Source organism: Lonchura striata, chromosome 8, assembly GCF_050655825.1.
Source record: "Lonchura striata isolate lonStrDom1 chromosome 8, ASM5065582v1, whole genome shotgun sequence".
Taxonomy (NCBI): Eukaryota; Metazoa; Chordata; class Aves; order Passeriformes; family Estrildidae; genus Lonchura; species Lonchura striata.
In genome coordinates, this window is record NC_140710.1 from 23,668,498 (window position 1) to 23,685,393 (window position 16,896).

Consider the following 16,896-nt stretch of genomic DNA (forward strand, 5'->3'; position numbering starts at 1 on the left):
TGTGGATCCTAGCTGGGTATTTATTACTGACAGACTTTCCCCGTAAGAGACATTTGAACCACCTTCCCTGCCAGCTCCTAATTTCAAATGAACACGTGAATTAAATCAGTGTTCAGTATAACTTGCTCTCCTTTCTCTTCCCTTTCCTGTCCTGGCAGCTGTTGCAGTGTTTACCAGAGACTGGATTACTAGAAAATGAAAACAACTACTTTCCTGTGAAGGACAGAGAAACAATTACCATTTTAAAAAATGTTTTTACAGAAAAAGGCTTGCTTAAGGAAAAAAATTTTAAAAAGGTACTTTTGAGAAACTAGTGATTTTGAACTGTCCTACTAAGAGAGTGCACTCTTCTGCTATTTCAGCAAAAATTATTTGTGAGCAGCAATCCAACTTTCAAAGTATGAGTAGTGTCAACTCCAGTTGAATCTACTTTCATTTGTTTTTCCACATCTGAATTTAGTTTCAGGAGCATGTATGTGTCATTAGTGTCCCTTAATCTCCAACAAACCTCTGTACACCTTAACCTGAGTTCATAGAGACCTGTAATAGTTTATTTGTAAATGCTAATTCCAAAAAAAAAAGTTTCATTTTGGAAGGAAATACAGTAAAGCCCAACTGAAGCTTCTATCTATGAGGGGGAAGAACAGTTTGTTCTTTTCCCTTTGGAGTGACTTCTGAGGAATTCACACATTTCTACTTGTTAAGTGCTTTTTTGCTGGAGGTGGAGGAAGAGACCAAGCAGTTTAAAGAAACAAATCTATTCTGCTGTGACTGGCAGCAGTGACAGGATTCCAGGGCAAGTTACTTTGGCTTTTGCACAAGTACGGCAAGTGAAATAAGCAGGACTGTCCTTCTGAGGAAAACATACTGGATTTGTCACACAGTCACCCAGGAAGGCAGTAATGTATTTCTCTGACAGTAACATATTCTCTGGATAGAATTTGTCTCTCTAACAGTGAAAAGAGTTGGTTTCTTACTTGATTTAAACTGTTTCTCAGTTTTTCCCTCTCCCCACCCCTTTCTGAAATGAAACCCATTGCCCAGTTTAGAGCTACCCTTTGTGTGAAAATTAACTGTTGCAGATTCAGATTTCTACCTGCTCCCCTGCAGCATGGTACACATTGACACTGGTTACAGGGGCTGTTCTGGAAGGCAATGGTCATAGAATCACAGAATGGCTTGGGTTGGGAGGGACCTTTAGAGCCATCTCATTCCAGCCCTGTGCTGTGGGCAGGGACACCTTCCTCTAGACCAGCTTGCTCCAAGCCCTATCCAGCCTGCAGGAATGGAATATCCACAGCCTCCCTGCTTAGCTAGTTCAGACCATGTCTAGATAAGTTTTGCTAAATAAAATGAGGGGAGCAGAGGGATCATAAGGTGACAATGAGAGTTACTATTCTTGCAAAAGCTGGGCATAGCTGAGTACCTGAGCAGGAGCTGTGAAGGAAGTGAGACACAATGGCCTTGGACACAAATCAGCAAGGCACTCATAGGATGCCTTGCTTCTTAGACTTCCTGGGTAAAGGAATCGCTTACGTTTGTTTTTGTGGGAAAAAGGTTTTGAAATTTAGCTATTCAAGCATCCAGATATTACTCACTATATGTAACTATTTTAAGCATTCACCTGTCCAGTGGTTTGAAGGTACCTAATCATGAATCTGTCATCTAAGCTCTTCCCTTGTGTTTTTTTTTTTTACTGTGAAACAGCAGCGTGCACATTCCAAATAGGTGATGAAGAATGGCAGAAATGCCTGTGGTGCTTTAATTTTGGAATAATCTCCTGCTGGACATGACAAACAATTCTAGACATTGGAATTGTACGTGATGAGAGACTGGGTGATCTTAATTTACTGCCCTTTCGAAAGGGGAAGGTTGAAAGTGCAGAGCTATTAGAGGCATGTTTGATAATTTTTTATTTTACCTTTTGATGAAATAAAGTGGCACAAAAGAGGAATTATCTGTGAAAAAATTGTCTTTAATGTAAACTTTTGAGGAACTAAAGATGGTAGGCTTTTGGTTTTGTTTGGTTTCTCTTGGCAGGAAGCAAATCATTCATTTGCAGGGAGGGGGAGGGAAATATTGCTAGAAACAGTTTTCAAACCATTCAAAAAGGGGTTTGGTCTGTTTAACATGTTCTCATTCTGTGCAATTAGATGTCTAATGGTAATTACTGACAACTTAATCTGACTGACTTCATCAAATTACACTTAAATCACCAATTCAAAATCACTGCCTGGTATGAGATGATGCTTTAGCATTCTTTTCCGGTCCCCTTCCTTATGCTGTCATAACCTGTCTGTTCCCACAGCCACAAGCCATGCTGATGGGTAACATTCCATTGCCAGGATACTTGCAGTCACTGCAAAAGCAGATACATGTGAAACCCTCACAGATTTAAAGCAATTAAACATCTGAGATAATTTTTTCTGTATTGCTCTCATCCCCTTTGGGAGGTGTTGATTACATGATGTGAATATATTTGCAGTGGAAACTGTCATAAGGGTGTGATGTCTGAGAGAACGGAATATGGAGTGAGTGTGAAAATAATGAGTTCACTCTGTGGGGCATCTATTCTGAGGCTTCTGAGAGGCGTTGTAAACAGCAGTGACCATAGGGTCATGTATGCTATTAAAAGGATATTTTGGGAAGGGGAAGTGAAAATGCTTTAGAGTTTAATTATTTCTCAGTTGTCCCTCAGCTGTTCCATGATGGAGCCAAAGTCATTGTCACATTTCCTGTCATATATATGAATTATGTCTTCAGGATTTTTCTTTTGGTAGATGCTATTCTTGCAGTTGTACTAACCCTAAAGTATTAACTCTTAGAAGTGCATAGAATAGAACCAGCAAAAGGAAAATTACTTGTAAATTTTATTGTGAGGTGCACTGCATGAAGTATGTGTGCATGAGAACTAAATTCTCTTCTCCTGAACACTCCTGAAAACCACAGAAAAAAACATGCTGTTTTACTCTTCAGTACTACGCTTACTCTGGCTTCAGATAATAGTTTAATCTCTTTTGGGCTCATTTTGCAAACAGTACAGTTGTACAAGCATTTAGATTTTTACATTGAAGCTTCCCTTCAAAAGAGAAGGAGTGGAAACAATATGCAGATAGTGTTTGAATAGCTTCATTAGCTCTTGGAAGTTTTTCCCTGCCAGCTTTTCCGTGGGGGAGGGGGAAGCTTTCTGTTAGTTGCTAGACAGTCCTTGTGTCTCACTGGTGGAGTTGTGCTGTGTCTGGCATTCCAAACCACTGCTTTGAATGTGTTCTAAACCCACTTCAATTCAAGGTCGAAATCCAGGGCTGAACATGGCTTCCTGTCCCACGTCTGTTCCGAGCCCCCTTTGTCTGCCAGGGGTTGTGACTCTGTCACTGCTCTGGGTTGTCAGTGGTGCTAGATGGAATGCTTGCAGGAGCAAGTAGGAATTTGTACTATATGATATATATTTTTTGTACCATATGGTATATATGACTGCAGTAAATAGGGCAGAGATAGTGCAGTGTGTAGACACATATGCTTCAGATGTGTCATTTGCTCAATAAGCCAGTTCTGCTATGTCACTTCCCTGGCAGAAGCAGACTGCTAAAATGGCAGTGCCTTTGAAAGCGTGGCATGGAATATTCTGTTAAGGTGCAGGCAAATATTGCAGGAGTTAATAATTGTTTCCTAAATCCCAAGAAGCCACTCAAGATAAGGCTGTTGTGACTATTTACAGCTGACCACTCTAACATGCAGAGTTGCAAAATCTCCTTATGCTGAAAATATTCTTGCTTACAGATAGAAAAACTCCTCAAACCCAAAGACCAAAATACCCTAAACAAATGCTGGCCCAAAATTAAAACCAAAACCCCACAAAACATTACAAGTTAACTTCCATCCATTGTAAGTATTGAGGCTAACCTTGTGTTGGTGTGATTGAACTTGGGTTTTTCTCTTTAGTAGGAATGGAAACCTAGATCAGACACACTTTCTATCTTGTTTGTGTCAGTGTACGATGATACTATGTTAATTCCAGCTGATATGTTGCATTTTGAGGCTTTTCTTTGTTACCTACTTGAAAAGTAAGATAGTAACTTTTTATTTTACCGGTCAAATGAGAAACTTAGCATGGTGACATGGTTTTCTAAGAAGAAATGTGACCATATGGTTGAAGCATTGCTTTTTATTAAAATTGATATAAAAGCTGTTCACATTGGTGATGGCAACCATATACATGTGTGTATGTATATTTTATATATATTTGCTGCTTTTATTTGGTGCCACCATCATAATACTGCTCTTGACATGGCTGGATTACACATGAAGGTAGGCAGGTTTGTATCTGTATTTAACTGAAGCATTAAAGGCTTTTGCTTTTAGATTGAAGGCCTTTGTTGGTCCCTGTAAGCAGCTATGTGGGATTAGCATGCTGTTATTGCCAGTGGGATGGGGATTGACTTGGAAATAGAAGTCTGAGATCCATTTGCACTTTGACAGCAAACAAAAAAGTGCTTGTGTTTAGTCTTCTGAAGAATTCCAATTCTCTGTACTATCATATTGGGTTGATTGCTGAACAGTGATGTTGAGAAATGTTAGTACAGTGCTATACTGTACCCTCAAATTTGACGAAAGCTTTAAGAATTTTCCAAGAGGAAAGTAGAACCAAAATTATAACTTGGAGGGGTGTGGTGCAAATCCCTTGGAAAAATCCTGATTTCTGGTTAATGTCTAGAAGAAATAATTGTCACCTGACAAAAGCCCAGCACAAAACCCCAAGAATGTAGCTGGCATCTGTCATCAGATACTTACAGGGTGTGTTCATATGCACTACATAGGATAACTTGGTCATGCTTTGTAACTGTATCTGCTCAGAGTATGTTCCAGGGGTGTCTTATTGTATTTGCTGCTAAGTCTTCCTTCCACTAATCTTAAGTAGCTGCAGTCTGTTATCCCTGGATGATTTTAGAGCTGTGAGGCCATAGATACAAATTTGTACTTACTGGCAGACATTTTTTTTTTTCTTCCCCCTGAGTTTTTTGGCCAGTCAGCTTTGGGGATGTTTCAATGTGTTCTATTTTAGCCAAGGTGTTAGTTATAGGAAGTGCCCTGTTAAGCCTTCTGCTTCTAGTACCTTTCAGCCATTAAATGAAAGAAGTCTCTTAAACATAAATTCTGTCTGTTTTAATTCTCAGTGGGGTTTCTTATGCTATTTTTTCAGTAAATAAGCTGAAAAAATACTAAGTAATAGAGAAAAATCACAGAAGGAGAAGAAAACAGGAAATGTGGTGTAGAAATAAGTGTTTGTAAGCACGGTTGACACTTACTTATGCATATTCATAGTAGATGTACATGTCATCTCTCTTCAGGTTCCTGAGCAGCAGCCAATTACTTTATGCAGTGGAGCTGAAGATACCAAGCATTATGAGGAGGGCAAGAAATGCGTGGAAGAATTGGCATTGTACCTCAAACCACTCAGCAGTGCAAGAGGTAGTTACTTTGTTGCTTCCTTGGAAAATGAAACAAAAAAACAAATAAAATGCAAAACAAACTATCCAAATTGTTAGTTAGTATGTTTGAAAAATTGATATAAATCTAGTTTAGAAACAAATTGAAACAGATTTCTTAAACATTAAGGTTATGTTTGTATGGAGGGGAGGGGGATGTAGACTTGAAAAGTGTCAGAAATAATTCAGAGAAAAAGCAGAGGTTTTTGACCATGCAATAGTGAGTTGAGACAAATTTTTATTTGATCTTTGCAGAGTAAGTAAAAATAGATCATTTTGCTTGGGTTTTTTTTCAGTTCTGCTTTGTGATAACTGTAGTGATGCAGCTGTTCTGTAGAGGATGAATAAACTGATATGAGAAAGTTACTACATATAAGATAGATAAGGAAAATTATAAGTAATACTGTGTTTATACAAGGTCAAATACAAGAGCTGAGTCAGTCTGGGTAATTTTAAGTTAGCAAACCTGCACCGTGTTGAAGAGTATGGATTTTATATATATTATATGTGCTGGATTTGGACAGTTTGTCAGCCCTAGTAGTGGAGTTGAGCATCATGGTCATTAGATTATAAAAAAATTTTTTTTTTGAGAAGCTGAGACTTTTGTGACCAGTGCAGTGTGACAGCAGTATCACTCTTGGTATTGGTGGCTCAGTGAACAAGCTCTGGCTGTAGAGCAAACTCAGCATGGTCAGCTGTATGTCTAGTGAGTCACCTCTTCCTTTAACCTGAGTTAGGTGGCTCTCAGCATTTTGTGATTCTTTGGCACAAAATTAAACATCACCCAAGCAGTTCAGGACTCACGTAAACTCTAAACCAAAACAGTGAAGGTAGTACATGTAGGCAAGAAACTAAATGTGTTCTGCAAGCAAACAAATGTCCAAGTGATCCCTAAAGTCCATGAATAAGGGATGAACTGGGAATCTGGATGGGAGGGTGTGGGACAAACTACCAACATGGGAAAAGGATTCATTAGAGGTTCCATCTTCGTAAAAAGCTTGATCAGTCAATCACAAGATTAAGCCTGTGGGGAAGCTGACTACCAGAAAACTGCTTTTATTGCCAAGTGAAACAAGTGAAATCAACTTATGATGTGTCTTGACTAGTATTCCCTTTGACAAAATGGACACCAGGAGAGCTAGGTTTGCACTTGTCCAGTACAGTCACTGAAGACTGGCACAATAAGAGGAGTATGAGGTAGTTTATTATTCTGTTTAATTTTGTTTTGAAGGTGTGGGTCTTAACAGTACTACTCAGAGTGTGCTGAGTCGTCCCATGCAGAGGAAACTTGTGACATTAGTCCATTGCCAGCTGGTGGAGGAGGAAGGGCGGATCAGAGCCATGCGTGCAGCACGGTCACTGGGGGAAAGAACAGTCACAGAGCTCATTCTCCAGCATCAAAACCCTCAGCAGCTCTCCTCCAACCTCTGGGCTGCAGTGAGAGCCAGAGGGTGCCAGTTCCTTGGGCCAGGTAGGTGACATCACAATATCACTGCTGTACTAGAAGCAATTTAGAATTAAGCCACTGATAAATGACTGTCTAATTGCCCGAGTGATTTTATTCAGCAGCAGCCTAATTTCTTAATAGTAATCTTCAGAATTAATTATATGTCTGTTGGGCTGCTGCTGTTGGGTTTTCTTGTATTTTTAATGCTTTTTCAAGTCTTCTGTAAAATTCAGAATAGGTGTCCTTCTGTTCTTGTCTACTCCTTGAAGATCTTTCTAGAAAAAGTAAGGTTACTGGAAGTGCCTGGCATGGCTTCTTTTCCCTCTTAAAGCAATAAACATAGAAAAGAATTGTAGGGATAGAAAGTTACGTGTACACATTTTTAAAAGTTGTGCATGTATAAATTAAATTTCTTTGCTTAAAATACTATAGAGAAATCAATGTTGCTTAAAAAAAATGAAGTCTCATTATTGAAAATACAGACTTCACTTGTTGAGTCTTGAAATATGTAGCCAATTTCTTAAAGAAAAATAGTGAAGCTTTTTCCAATGGAAACAGATGAAGACTAATTTTGAGATACTAACTTTTATATAGTAGTGCTGCAGCCTGTTTGATTGGTGTGGAGTAATATATAATAATATTAAAGGTAAAAAGTCCTGTTTTCCCAAGTCACAGTATGGGCATCTGGAAGGGTTCCTTCTCTCTTTGCCCTCCCTTCTTGCTGAATTCCTTTTTGTCTCTGGGTTTGTGTGTCTGTTAGTGGGAGTTTTTGGCTGTTATCCCAATTGTAGGTAACAAGGAACTGCAAAAATTTTACTTGGGCTTCTTTCATCTTTCGTCATTTTTTGCATTTCCCCTTACTCTCAGCAATGCAAGAGGAGGCTTTAAAGCTGGTTCTGCTGGCATTGGAAGATGGATCTGCTCTGTCACGAAAGGTCTTGGTTCTCTTTGTGGTGCAGAGACTGGAGCCACGATTCCCTCAAGCTTCCAAGACTAGCATTGGGCATGTTGTCCAGCTCCTTTACAGAGCCTCGTGCTTCAAGGTATGAAGAAAATTGTGCCTAGAGGTTTCATAATACTATGAAAATCATTGGTTTTCACTTTCTATTTTCATTGTCCTGCAAAATTAAATATGGCCAAAACTATGAGTAGTTAGAGGAAGGATTGCCCATTAAGTCCCACATGAGTTTAGAGAGTTCTTTGTCATTCAGCTGTGATGGCAATGTAGGCTGAAACAGCGACTTGAAGCTGTAAAGTTAGGTTTTGCCTCTGACCAGTTTCACAGAGGTACTGTTACAAAACCTGGATGTAAAGCAGCATCCTTAACTTCTTAGAAGTGGCTTAAAGCCAAAAAAATCACTAGTTCTGTTAATTCAGTTGTGATGTGGTTAGAATCAAAGAAATGGGAGACTTGGGTGTCAGCTGTATGAAGAAAAACTGCTTAATGTACTTCATGGTATTTAATATATGTTATTAGATGCTCAACTGAAATGTCATTTACTCTTGCTAAATGAGTAGAAAAACATTTTGGTTTTGCTAATTGTACCCGCAAACACAATTCTGCAATACAAACAAAGTATCTTGACTGAAGGTGTGGAATGCTGTAAAGTCCAGGAAGAGTGACACTTTGACCAATATGTTTGTCAGAGTCCAAATAAACAATGTTTTGTGTCCATTTTATAGTGGTACCACTCTATGTGTGTTACTTTAGTAGGAACTGGTGTTCACTGAGTGTGTCATAGTTGATTTCAGTTTGGGAGAAGGATTTAGTTTTGCCAGCTGAAGACGTCACTTGCCTCGGACTTCATGTAATCTTGGGCTTATCCTGCTTAATTGTATTTGGCTCATTTCTCTTTGCTAGGTGACCAAGCGAGATGAGGATTCCTCCCTGATGCAGCTGAAGGAGGAGTTTCGGACATACGAAGCTCTGAGGAGGGAGCACGATTCCCAGATAGTTCAGATCGCTATGGAAGCGGGTTTGCGCATTGCACCTGACCAATGGTCCTCGCTCTTGTATGGAGACCAGTCTCACAAATCCCACATGCAGAGTATCATTGACAAGGTAAAGCCACCTGGAATCAGCCCAGTCCAGCTTGTTTGCAACCGTAGTAGATTTAAATGTTTGTAACAATAAACTTAGAAACTGTGCCCACATGGACTTGCCTATTAATCATTTCTCCTGTTATTTCAAAACCCGTTATGTCCTAAATAATTAGAATATATATTTGTAACCTACTGAATCTTGTTTCCTTTGCTATCCTGACACTTTTGCTACTTTACTTATTTCTGCAGATGGAAACACACAAAGTTTAGCTAAATAATTGAGGGGTGACCTTTATGAGCAGCTGATAAGTGCCAATGTAGTGACAGAGGCTAATGATCCATCTTTCCAGACAGGAAGTTAGTGCATAAGTTGAAAAAAAAAAAAAGAGTCCCCATGTCTGTGTCTGAAGTAGGATAGAGAGGTGAAAGCACATTTTGTAAATAAAATACCTAAACTCTGGAAATGCCCAGAACTCTCTGTGTTCAGAAGCAACATAGGATAAATGGTCTTTTAGATTAGGGGATGCTTTTGTAAGTGCCTAAATAAGGTGGGAAGAGCTAAACCTGTTGAATGGTTATGAAAGCTGTGAAACGACTGCTTTGGCTGCTGTGCAAGAGGATTAGCTTCAAGATAGCTTCTGCTGTGTATTTATGCCTTTGCCCACCTTTTGAAATGTCCCGCCAAACATCTCCTGAAGGATCGAGGTGGAATTAACAGCTTTAAATACTGGAATCATGTGATGTTAGGAAATAGCTAGCTATCTTTTCCTTCAACCATCTTGTTCTTTATTTTCTGGTTGCTGAACTCAGTTTAAAGCAGAGTGCAAACCTGTTGGTTTGGGGATTGGAGATATTAAACTCTCCAGAAATCTAAATTAAATGGTTTCCAACATGGCCCATTTTTTATCTTGGATGGCAGCACAACACAAAAGAAATGGGTTTTATTGCTAGAAATAATACCAGCCTTTATTTTGTCTATTTATAAATGTAATTTAATGCAATGTCAAAGACCTCTGCATTTTTAATAGAAAGAGTTCACTGGAATGCATTTCTGTGAAAGATGTTTATCTCCGGTTTTGGGAGACAGTTCTTATGAGTCTGTGGGACAGCCTTCAGAAACCATGAGGATTGCCACGCCTGTGGAAAGTTAATTATGATAATTTTTTCAAGTTGCAGACCCCAGCATCGTTTGCACAGAGTGTTCAGGAATTAACTATTGCTCTTCAGAGGACTGGAGACCCAGCTAACTTGAATCGTCTTAGACCTCACCTAGAGCTCCTAGCAAATATTGATCCCAGTCCAGGTAAATCTGGGTGTTTTTCATAAAAACCTTTAAGTTTAGCAAAATGAGCTTAATACTGTACAAGGATTAAAAGCTGATCATCAAGTGTAAGGAAATGTCCTCCTTACTCATCAACTAAAGAGTTTTGGATTCCAAAGTAGAATTTTGATAGATTGACTAGAAAGAAGCTGGGCGAAAGCCAGTCTAGACAAGAATGGTTTGTTAACGTACAGAATTCAGTATTTTCCTTGTTCATAGGTAATTCTGCAAAACTAGGAGTCTGGCAAGTAGAAGATAATCGGAAAGAATTTAACTGAGTAATAGAACCTAAGCTGTTGACAGAGGAGAGAAAGAAATTGTTAAAAAAGTCAGCAGTGCTGTAAGGATGGACTACCTGAGGGAGAAGGGAAGGAACAGAAAAGTTCTGTGGCTGAAGTTTTATTTTATACCTGCTAAAATTTGTAAAATCAATATTATATATCAAAATAGTAGAAAGATATAAACTACAACTTCAGGAGATGAAGAATTGTACTTCGTATTTGTTTAAACAAGCAGAAGTTAAACTTTCTTTCCAATGAGGACCCGTTGTTCTTCAAAACTAGTGGAGATACAGTGCTTTCTTCCCAAATCTTTCATACTGAAACAAACTGGGGACAAACCTGTGTACTGCAGATTGGTTTGCAAAAAACTGATGGGGAAGGTGGCATCACTAATAGCCCCCCTTGTTTTTGGTAGCCAAGTCTAGTCTTTGTGGGTTTTTTTTCTGTACTGTTGAGTTGCCTAAATAACAGCAGAAAAGCATGTTGAAGTACTTCTGGAAGAATTTAGTCCCTGTGAGTGGAATATAATATCATTAATTCTGCCAAAGATCTTGAAAGGCTCTTTGAGGTACTGTGCTTTGCAGCAGAGTGTGCAGGCACACAGTGGGAGTGTCAGCTGCTGGAACAAGATTCAAAAAAAGTAAATTGGCTAAAAAGAAAAGGTGCTCCTATAGAACTGAGACTACAATTTATTCACAGTCTTTTAGATGGTGGTCTGATTCATAGATTTGCCTTGTGATGTTTTTTTCCACATGAGAGGCATTAATTTCTGTTGCTGTTCTACATCTGTGCCTGTGTAATCAGGCCAGTGATGACTGTATTTGTATGCAATGATTTTACCTCCAGGAGTCTGAATGTAAAGAGGGATTTTGAACCTGGTGTTTTTCTTAATGATGAGTTTGTACAGTGCCTTTCCTCTGGAGTTCCTGTGAGATGAGAAAGTTCTTGTAAAAGGAAATAATTTTACATGCTAATAATGGTCTTATAGTCTCATTCGGTATTTTGTGCAGCTCAGCCTTAAGTTTATTGATACCTCTATTCTGTAAGAGCTATATGTCCCAGAAATAAGGTACTGAATGCTTTTTATCTACTGATGAAATGTTTTTTATCAACTTGGCTAGTCAAGTTTCTGATGTGGAATTTTGTACCTGGTTTTGGAAAATCTTTCTGATTTTTGTTTTTGTATTTGGTGTTTGCTGTCCATGCAACAGATGCTCCACCTCCAACATGGGAACAGCTGGAAAATGGACTAGTTGCTGTGAGGACTGTGGTTCATGGCTTAGTTGATTATATCCAGAATCACAGCAAAAAAGGAACAGATCAACAACAGGTAAAAGCTAAATCATTTGGAAACTATGTACCCCTAAGTTTTATTGGCTGTATCCTATAGTAGAGGTTTACTAATGTCATCTGGAAAGATTTGGTTTGGCAAGGAGCTAATTGAAAACATCACTGCAAGTCATATTTATAAAAATAGAAACAAGAAAGGAAAAAGTGTAAAGCAACACATTTACCTCCAAAACCTGTTAAATTGATTTTCACAGCCCACTAGGGTGGAAGGAGAACAAACTACAGGGTTAGGAAAATGAATAACAATCTCTGTGAGTAGAGAGTGGGGAAGGGACACTGAATGCTGCTGTGATTTGTGGGTATTTTCTTGGTTTTGTTTTAATGTGACATATTTCAGCCAGTTGGCTCTCTGTTAATGAAGTCATCCTTATACCTGTGCTGAGTGGTCTGTCAAGCTTGAAGAACAGTTCATATGAAGGTGCAATCCAAGTTCCTGAAACAGATTTTTCTTTGTTTCAGCAATTACAATGTAATTATGTATTAACTTATCTCATAGTTACCTTATCACACATTCCTTTGATGTCATTTTATTGTGTAGCTCAGTTGATATAAATGCTGCTGAACTACAGAGCTGCCTGTCCCAGTCCTACTCTGTTGTTTTGGCATTCATCCTCTTGGAGAGCTGGTCTGGGGAGCTCAACTAGTAAAAAGATTATCTCTGCCCAAAAAAAAAAGGGCATAATTAAAGCGAATTATTTCTGCTGTTTCACCTTTTTGCATTAGTTGGGATGGGTAATGAGCACTGTCACCAGCAAAAGGAAAAACAGTAGAAATGCATGAGTGGGAATCTGGGAGGGGAAAACATCAAGAGTTTTTGTTGTGGAGAGCCTGTGGTACATGCTGTCCTGCTTGGAAGGGAGCCCGGAGCCTCATGAGTAGTAAAGTCTGGGTGAAGTTGCATTACCTGGCAACAGTGGCCAGTAAAAGGCTGTGTGGCTTATGTTCACTCTGCCTAGACCTTCTCACTGGAAGGCAAAAAAAACCAACAAAAAAACAAAAACCAAAACAAACAAACAAACCCTCCCAAAATGAAACCAAAACCAGCCAAACAAAAATCCCCAACAGTTTGCAGGTGATTTCTGACAGATATATACCATTTGGCTTCTTAGAAAGCACGTGGACTTTTACAGACCTTTCCCTTGGTGGAAACTATTGATAGGGTGTATCTGATTATTGGTAATTTTTTCATCCTGTATCAGTTTTGTCCTAAAATGTACAGCTGTGTTCCAGTCAAGCTCTCCAGTAAGAAGTTTGAATAAAAATGCTCAGTAGAAAACTGTGAGTGACTTAGTTGTCAAAACACCCAGTCTTGAAACTGTTGGTTCTGTTGAAGAATCAAACACAAGTACTTCAGGTTTATTTCCTGTCAGGTATTCCAGAAACACTTAAATTTGATGATTATCAACAGACAAACATCAGGCCTTGGATAAGATGGTACATTCAGCTTGGTTAAGTGCACTTTCATGTTGAGGTATCTCACCTGGTTTCTCTAACCTTGTCAGCCCCCTCAGCACAGCAAGTACAAGACATACATGTGCCGAGACATGAAGCAGAGAGGAGGGTGTCCCCGGGGGGCCAGCTGCACCTTCGCACATTCACAGGAGGAGCTGGAAAAGTAAGTGTACCTCTACTAGTAGAAAGCAGCCCAGTCTTTGTTTCATCTTGTCTATAGGAGTTATTTTTTATATATTTTTATATTTAGGAATGAGCGGGAAAGGAGGTATAACCTGGCTGTTAGACTAGTAAGAAGTAATGTGGTAGACTTGTAACAATCATCTCTTAGGTTTTGGAGCTACTTGATCTTCCATATAACAGGATATTTGCTTTGTTCATCACTAATGCAGCTCTGAAAGCTTGATGTTACACAAGTGTTATCCAAAGTTTTTGGAGGTGCTTTTCCCTGCTTTTAAGTGTGACTAAACTTGCTGTGTGATGGCTGTTGTTTGGGGGTACTTCTCCTCTTCCCTTTTCATTCAGGTAGGTTGCTGGCAGTTTTCCAAATGTAAGGAATGCATTGCTAGCTCTCCAAAGAGCTAAAAACAAATAATTGAAGATTTTTTCCTGCAACAATTCTTTATGTGATCTGTCAAAAAGTTTCGTGCAGGTACCTTCAATTGGTTTCATCTGTTGTTGTAGAGTTAAAAAATTATGCTCATATCAAATATGAAGTCTAGATCTATTGCAGGTTTAGGAGGGCAAGATGCTGTTGTTCTGCAGGTTGTTTTATTTTTTTTTTTTAAAGTAAAATGGATGTACTTGTCATTGGAAGTCCATCCTTGTTCTGATGGAAACTCCTATTAATAGATCAACTATCAGGGAAGTTGTATTCTAAGAGGTATTTTCATAAGCCTCTTGAAGAACTTGAATAAAAAGAAGCTTTCATTAGAATCCATGTTTGAAAAATCTTGACAGTACAGCTCCTTTTACTATTTTTTTTTGTTTCAAGTTTTGATATGTTGTTTTTCTTTCTGAAGATTCCGTAAAATGAACAAGCGTCTCGTTCCCAGAAGACCCCTTAGTGCCTCCCTGGGCCAGCTGAATGAGGTGGGCCTGCCTTCAGGAGCTATCCTCTCAGAGGAAGGGGGAGTGGACTTGCCCAATAGGAAAACCTCTGCTCTGCCAAATGGAATTGTGTCAACAGGCAGCACAGTGACACAACTGATTTCTCGAGGGACTGACTCCAGTTATGAAAGTGCCCTGAAGCCGGGGAAGATGGACCATCTGAGTAGCAGTGCCCCTGGATCCCCTCCTGACTTGTACGGGTCTTCCTACCTGTTGTTCAAATTGTTGTGTGTATAAATGTGGAGTAGAAACAAAGTAAACCAGTTCTTTAAAAAGGAAACAGAACTGGGGTTGTGGTTGTTCTTGTGTTTGGTTGGGGGGTTTTTTTGTGATTATATAGTACTCTGGAAAGCTAAAGCTAAACTCTAAATTGTGTTAATTCCCTATCTGCTTATATTTTAATTGGAGAAGGTGATAGAAGCCTTCAGAAGGTGGAGTGTAGACAAATAACAGTGTGTTAGAGTACAGTGTACTATACCAGGCCTTAATGAGCATGTGCCATCTTTCCACTTCTTTAGGCTGGAATCTGTTCCCAAGAGCTCTATTTCTGCCTTGCCAGTGAACCCTCATCCTGTGCCTGCTCGGGTGCCAGCAGATCTGCCCTCGGTGTCTGTCACCAAGCAGTTGCAGATGGTACCACGAGGGTCTCAGTTGTACAGTGCACAACAAGCAGATATGTTTTATCCAGACCCCAGAGGGGCTGCCCCATCATTTGAGCCAGCGCCCTACCAACAAGGTAAGATTGACACAAAGCTCTTTCATCCTCATGCTGATTTTAGTCTTTTTTCTCACTCTGGTTTCTCGTTTTTAAGCCCTTTAATTAAAGTTTTCTTACAAATAACATGGATGAAATACACCAATATGGTGATGTCATAATAAAATGGAAATTGATGGGCTTTTATGCCTTGACAGAGGAGTTCAATGCAAGTGAAAACAATACCTGTATCTGTCCAAGTGTTGCAAGTCCTTCTGTCTTCAATTCTTCATAAATGGGTTGGAGGAGGGATCCAGTGTGGTAAACCTTAATTCAGTTTGACTCAGGGAAAATGGAAATAAAAGTACATGTGATGACTAGAGATAAATGAAATTACAGAAGGGAGTTCACAAAAAAAGAGAACATCATAAGAAAGTAATCAAGAGAAAAAAACTTAACTATAAAGAGAGCACCTGGAGAAAGATAATATCGATGGGGATTAAAAAGAGAAGATATGGCTATCTGTACAAAAACAGAGATGATTCTTAGGCAATGTAAGGTCACAAAGAGAAATGAGATCGAGTGAAGTGAATATGAGAGAAAAATAAGCAATGAAAGACCAAAGGAAGTTAAAAGCAGAAAAAACTCTAGAAAGGAAAAGCTAAATAGGGGAAGCCATTTCTGAGAAAACTGCAGAGCATTTTGAAGAAAAACTACTTACAGTTGGTCATTATGTGCCAGTGAACATCTGAGTTGTCCAAAAAATTTGATGTCATGCACATATTCATACTTATTTTAAAATTATCCAGAGATCCTGGATAGAATAATAAAATCTTCAGGTAGCTAGGCAATGTGATTTACAGTTCTGAAATGTCCTTCTCCTGTTCAAAACACAGAAGAAATCTCTAGATGACACTAAATCCTAATAATCTAAATTCCTTTACCCAGACAGTGGTTCTGATATGTTGAGATAAATTGGATTTAGTTGCATGGATGAAGATGTATAGACCAATCTTTAGTTTACTTTTTAGGTCTTACCTAGCTGAAAGCATTTGTAGCATTCTGCAGAGACATTTTGATGATTTATTTCTATTTGTTGTGCTGTCTGTGGTGGGCTCAGTCTCACCAGCTCTTCATCAGCTATTGTAACATTGACACTGTGCTGGTATCTTAGTTAATTATTCTATGTCACTTGAGCTTTGGATCAACTTTTGCTTCATCAGGGTTTTCTGCAGTCAACTTTTGTGGACATCTGTGGCAATCACTTTCTGTATCTTGTGTTTTCCCCCACCCTTGCTTTGCTTCAGGAGTGTACTATCCCACTCAGTCCATGTCTCGCTTTGTCCGACCTCCTCCGTCAGCTCCCGAGGCGGGTACGCCGTACCTGGAGCACTACGGGCCGTACCTGTCGGAGCGTGTGGTGAGCCCGCAGTACCCGCAGCCGCAGGGGTACCCGACCCTGGCACAGCCCATGTACCCGCCGCACTACGACGGCCGCCGCGTGTACCCCCCCGTGCAGCCCTACCAGCGGGAGGACGTGGTGCGGGGCAGCCCGGTGCCCATCGACATCCCACAGGCGGCCGTGCCCCTCTACGTACCCGAGTCCAGAGACAGATACCAGCAAACAGAGGCTTACTGCCCAGTGGCTCCGCATCTCAGTCAGATCAGACCTTCGTGCCACAGGGTATGGGTTCTACACTGTGGTTTTGTAG

At 39.6% G+C, this 16,896-nt stretch overlaps 1 protein-coding gene across 14 annotated transcripts in view; it reads left to right on the forward strand.

Annotated features, from left to right (window-relative positions):
• The window catches only part of RC3H1 (ring finger and CCCH-type domains 1), a 58,256-nt gene that overhangs the window by 25,128 nt on the left and 16,232 nt on the right, over positions 1-16,896 (forward strand). For 12 of the 14 annotated variants that reach the window (XM_085585973.1, XM_085585976.1, XM_085585978.1 and 9 more), the window contains exons 3-12: positions 5,349-5,469; positions 6,718-6,957; positions 7,801-7,976; positions 8,795-8,995; positions 10,147-10,279; positions 11,790-11,908; positions 13,431-13,543; positions 14,403-14,684; positions 15,009-15,226; positions 16,492-16,868. In XM_085585973.1, the coding sequence (XP_085442099.1) occupies positions 5,349-5,469; positions 6,718-6,957; positions 7,801-7,976; positions 8,795-8,995; positions 10,147-10,279; positions 11,790-11,908; positions 13,431-13,543; positions 14,403-14,684; positions 15,009-15,226; positions 16,492-16,868 (1,980 nt within the window). The remainder of the gene's footprint in view (positions 1-5,348; positions 5,470-6,717; positions 6,958-7,800; positions 7,977-8,794; positions 8,996-10,146; positions 10,280-11,789; positions 11,909-13,430; positions 13,544-14,402; positions 14,685-15,008; positions 15,227-16,491; positions 16,869-16,896) is intronic. The other 2 variants (XM_085585977.1, XM_085585981.1) reach the window with 1 other exon arrangement.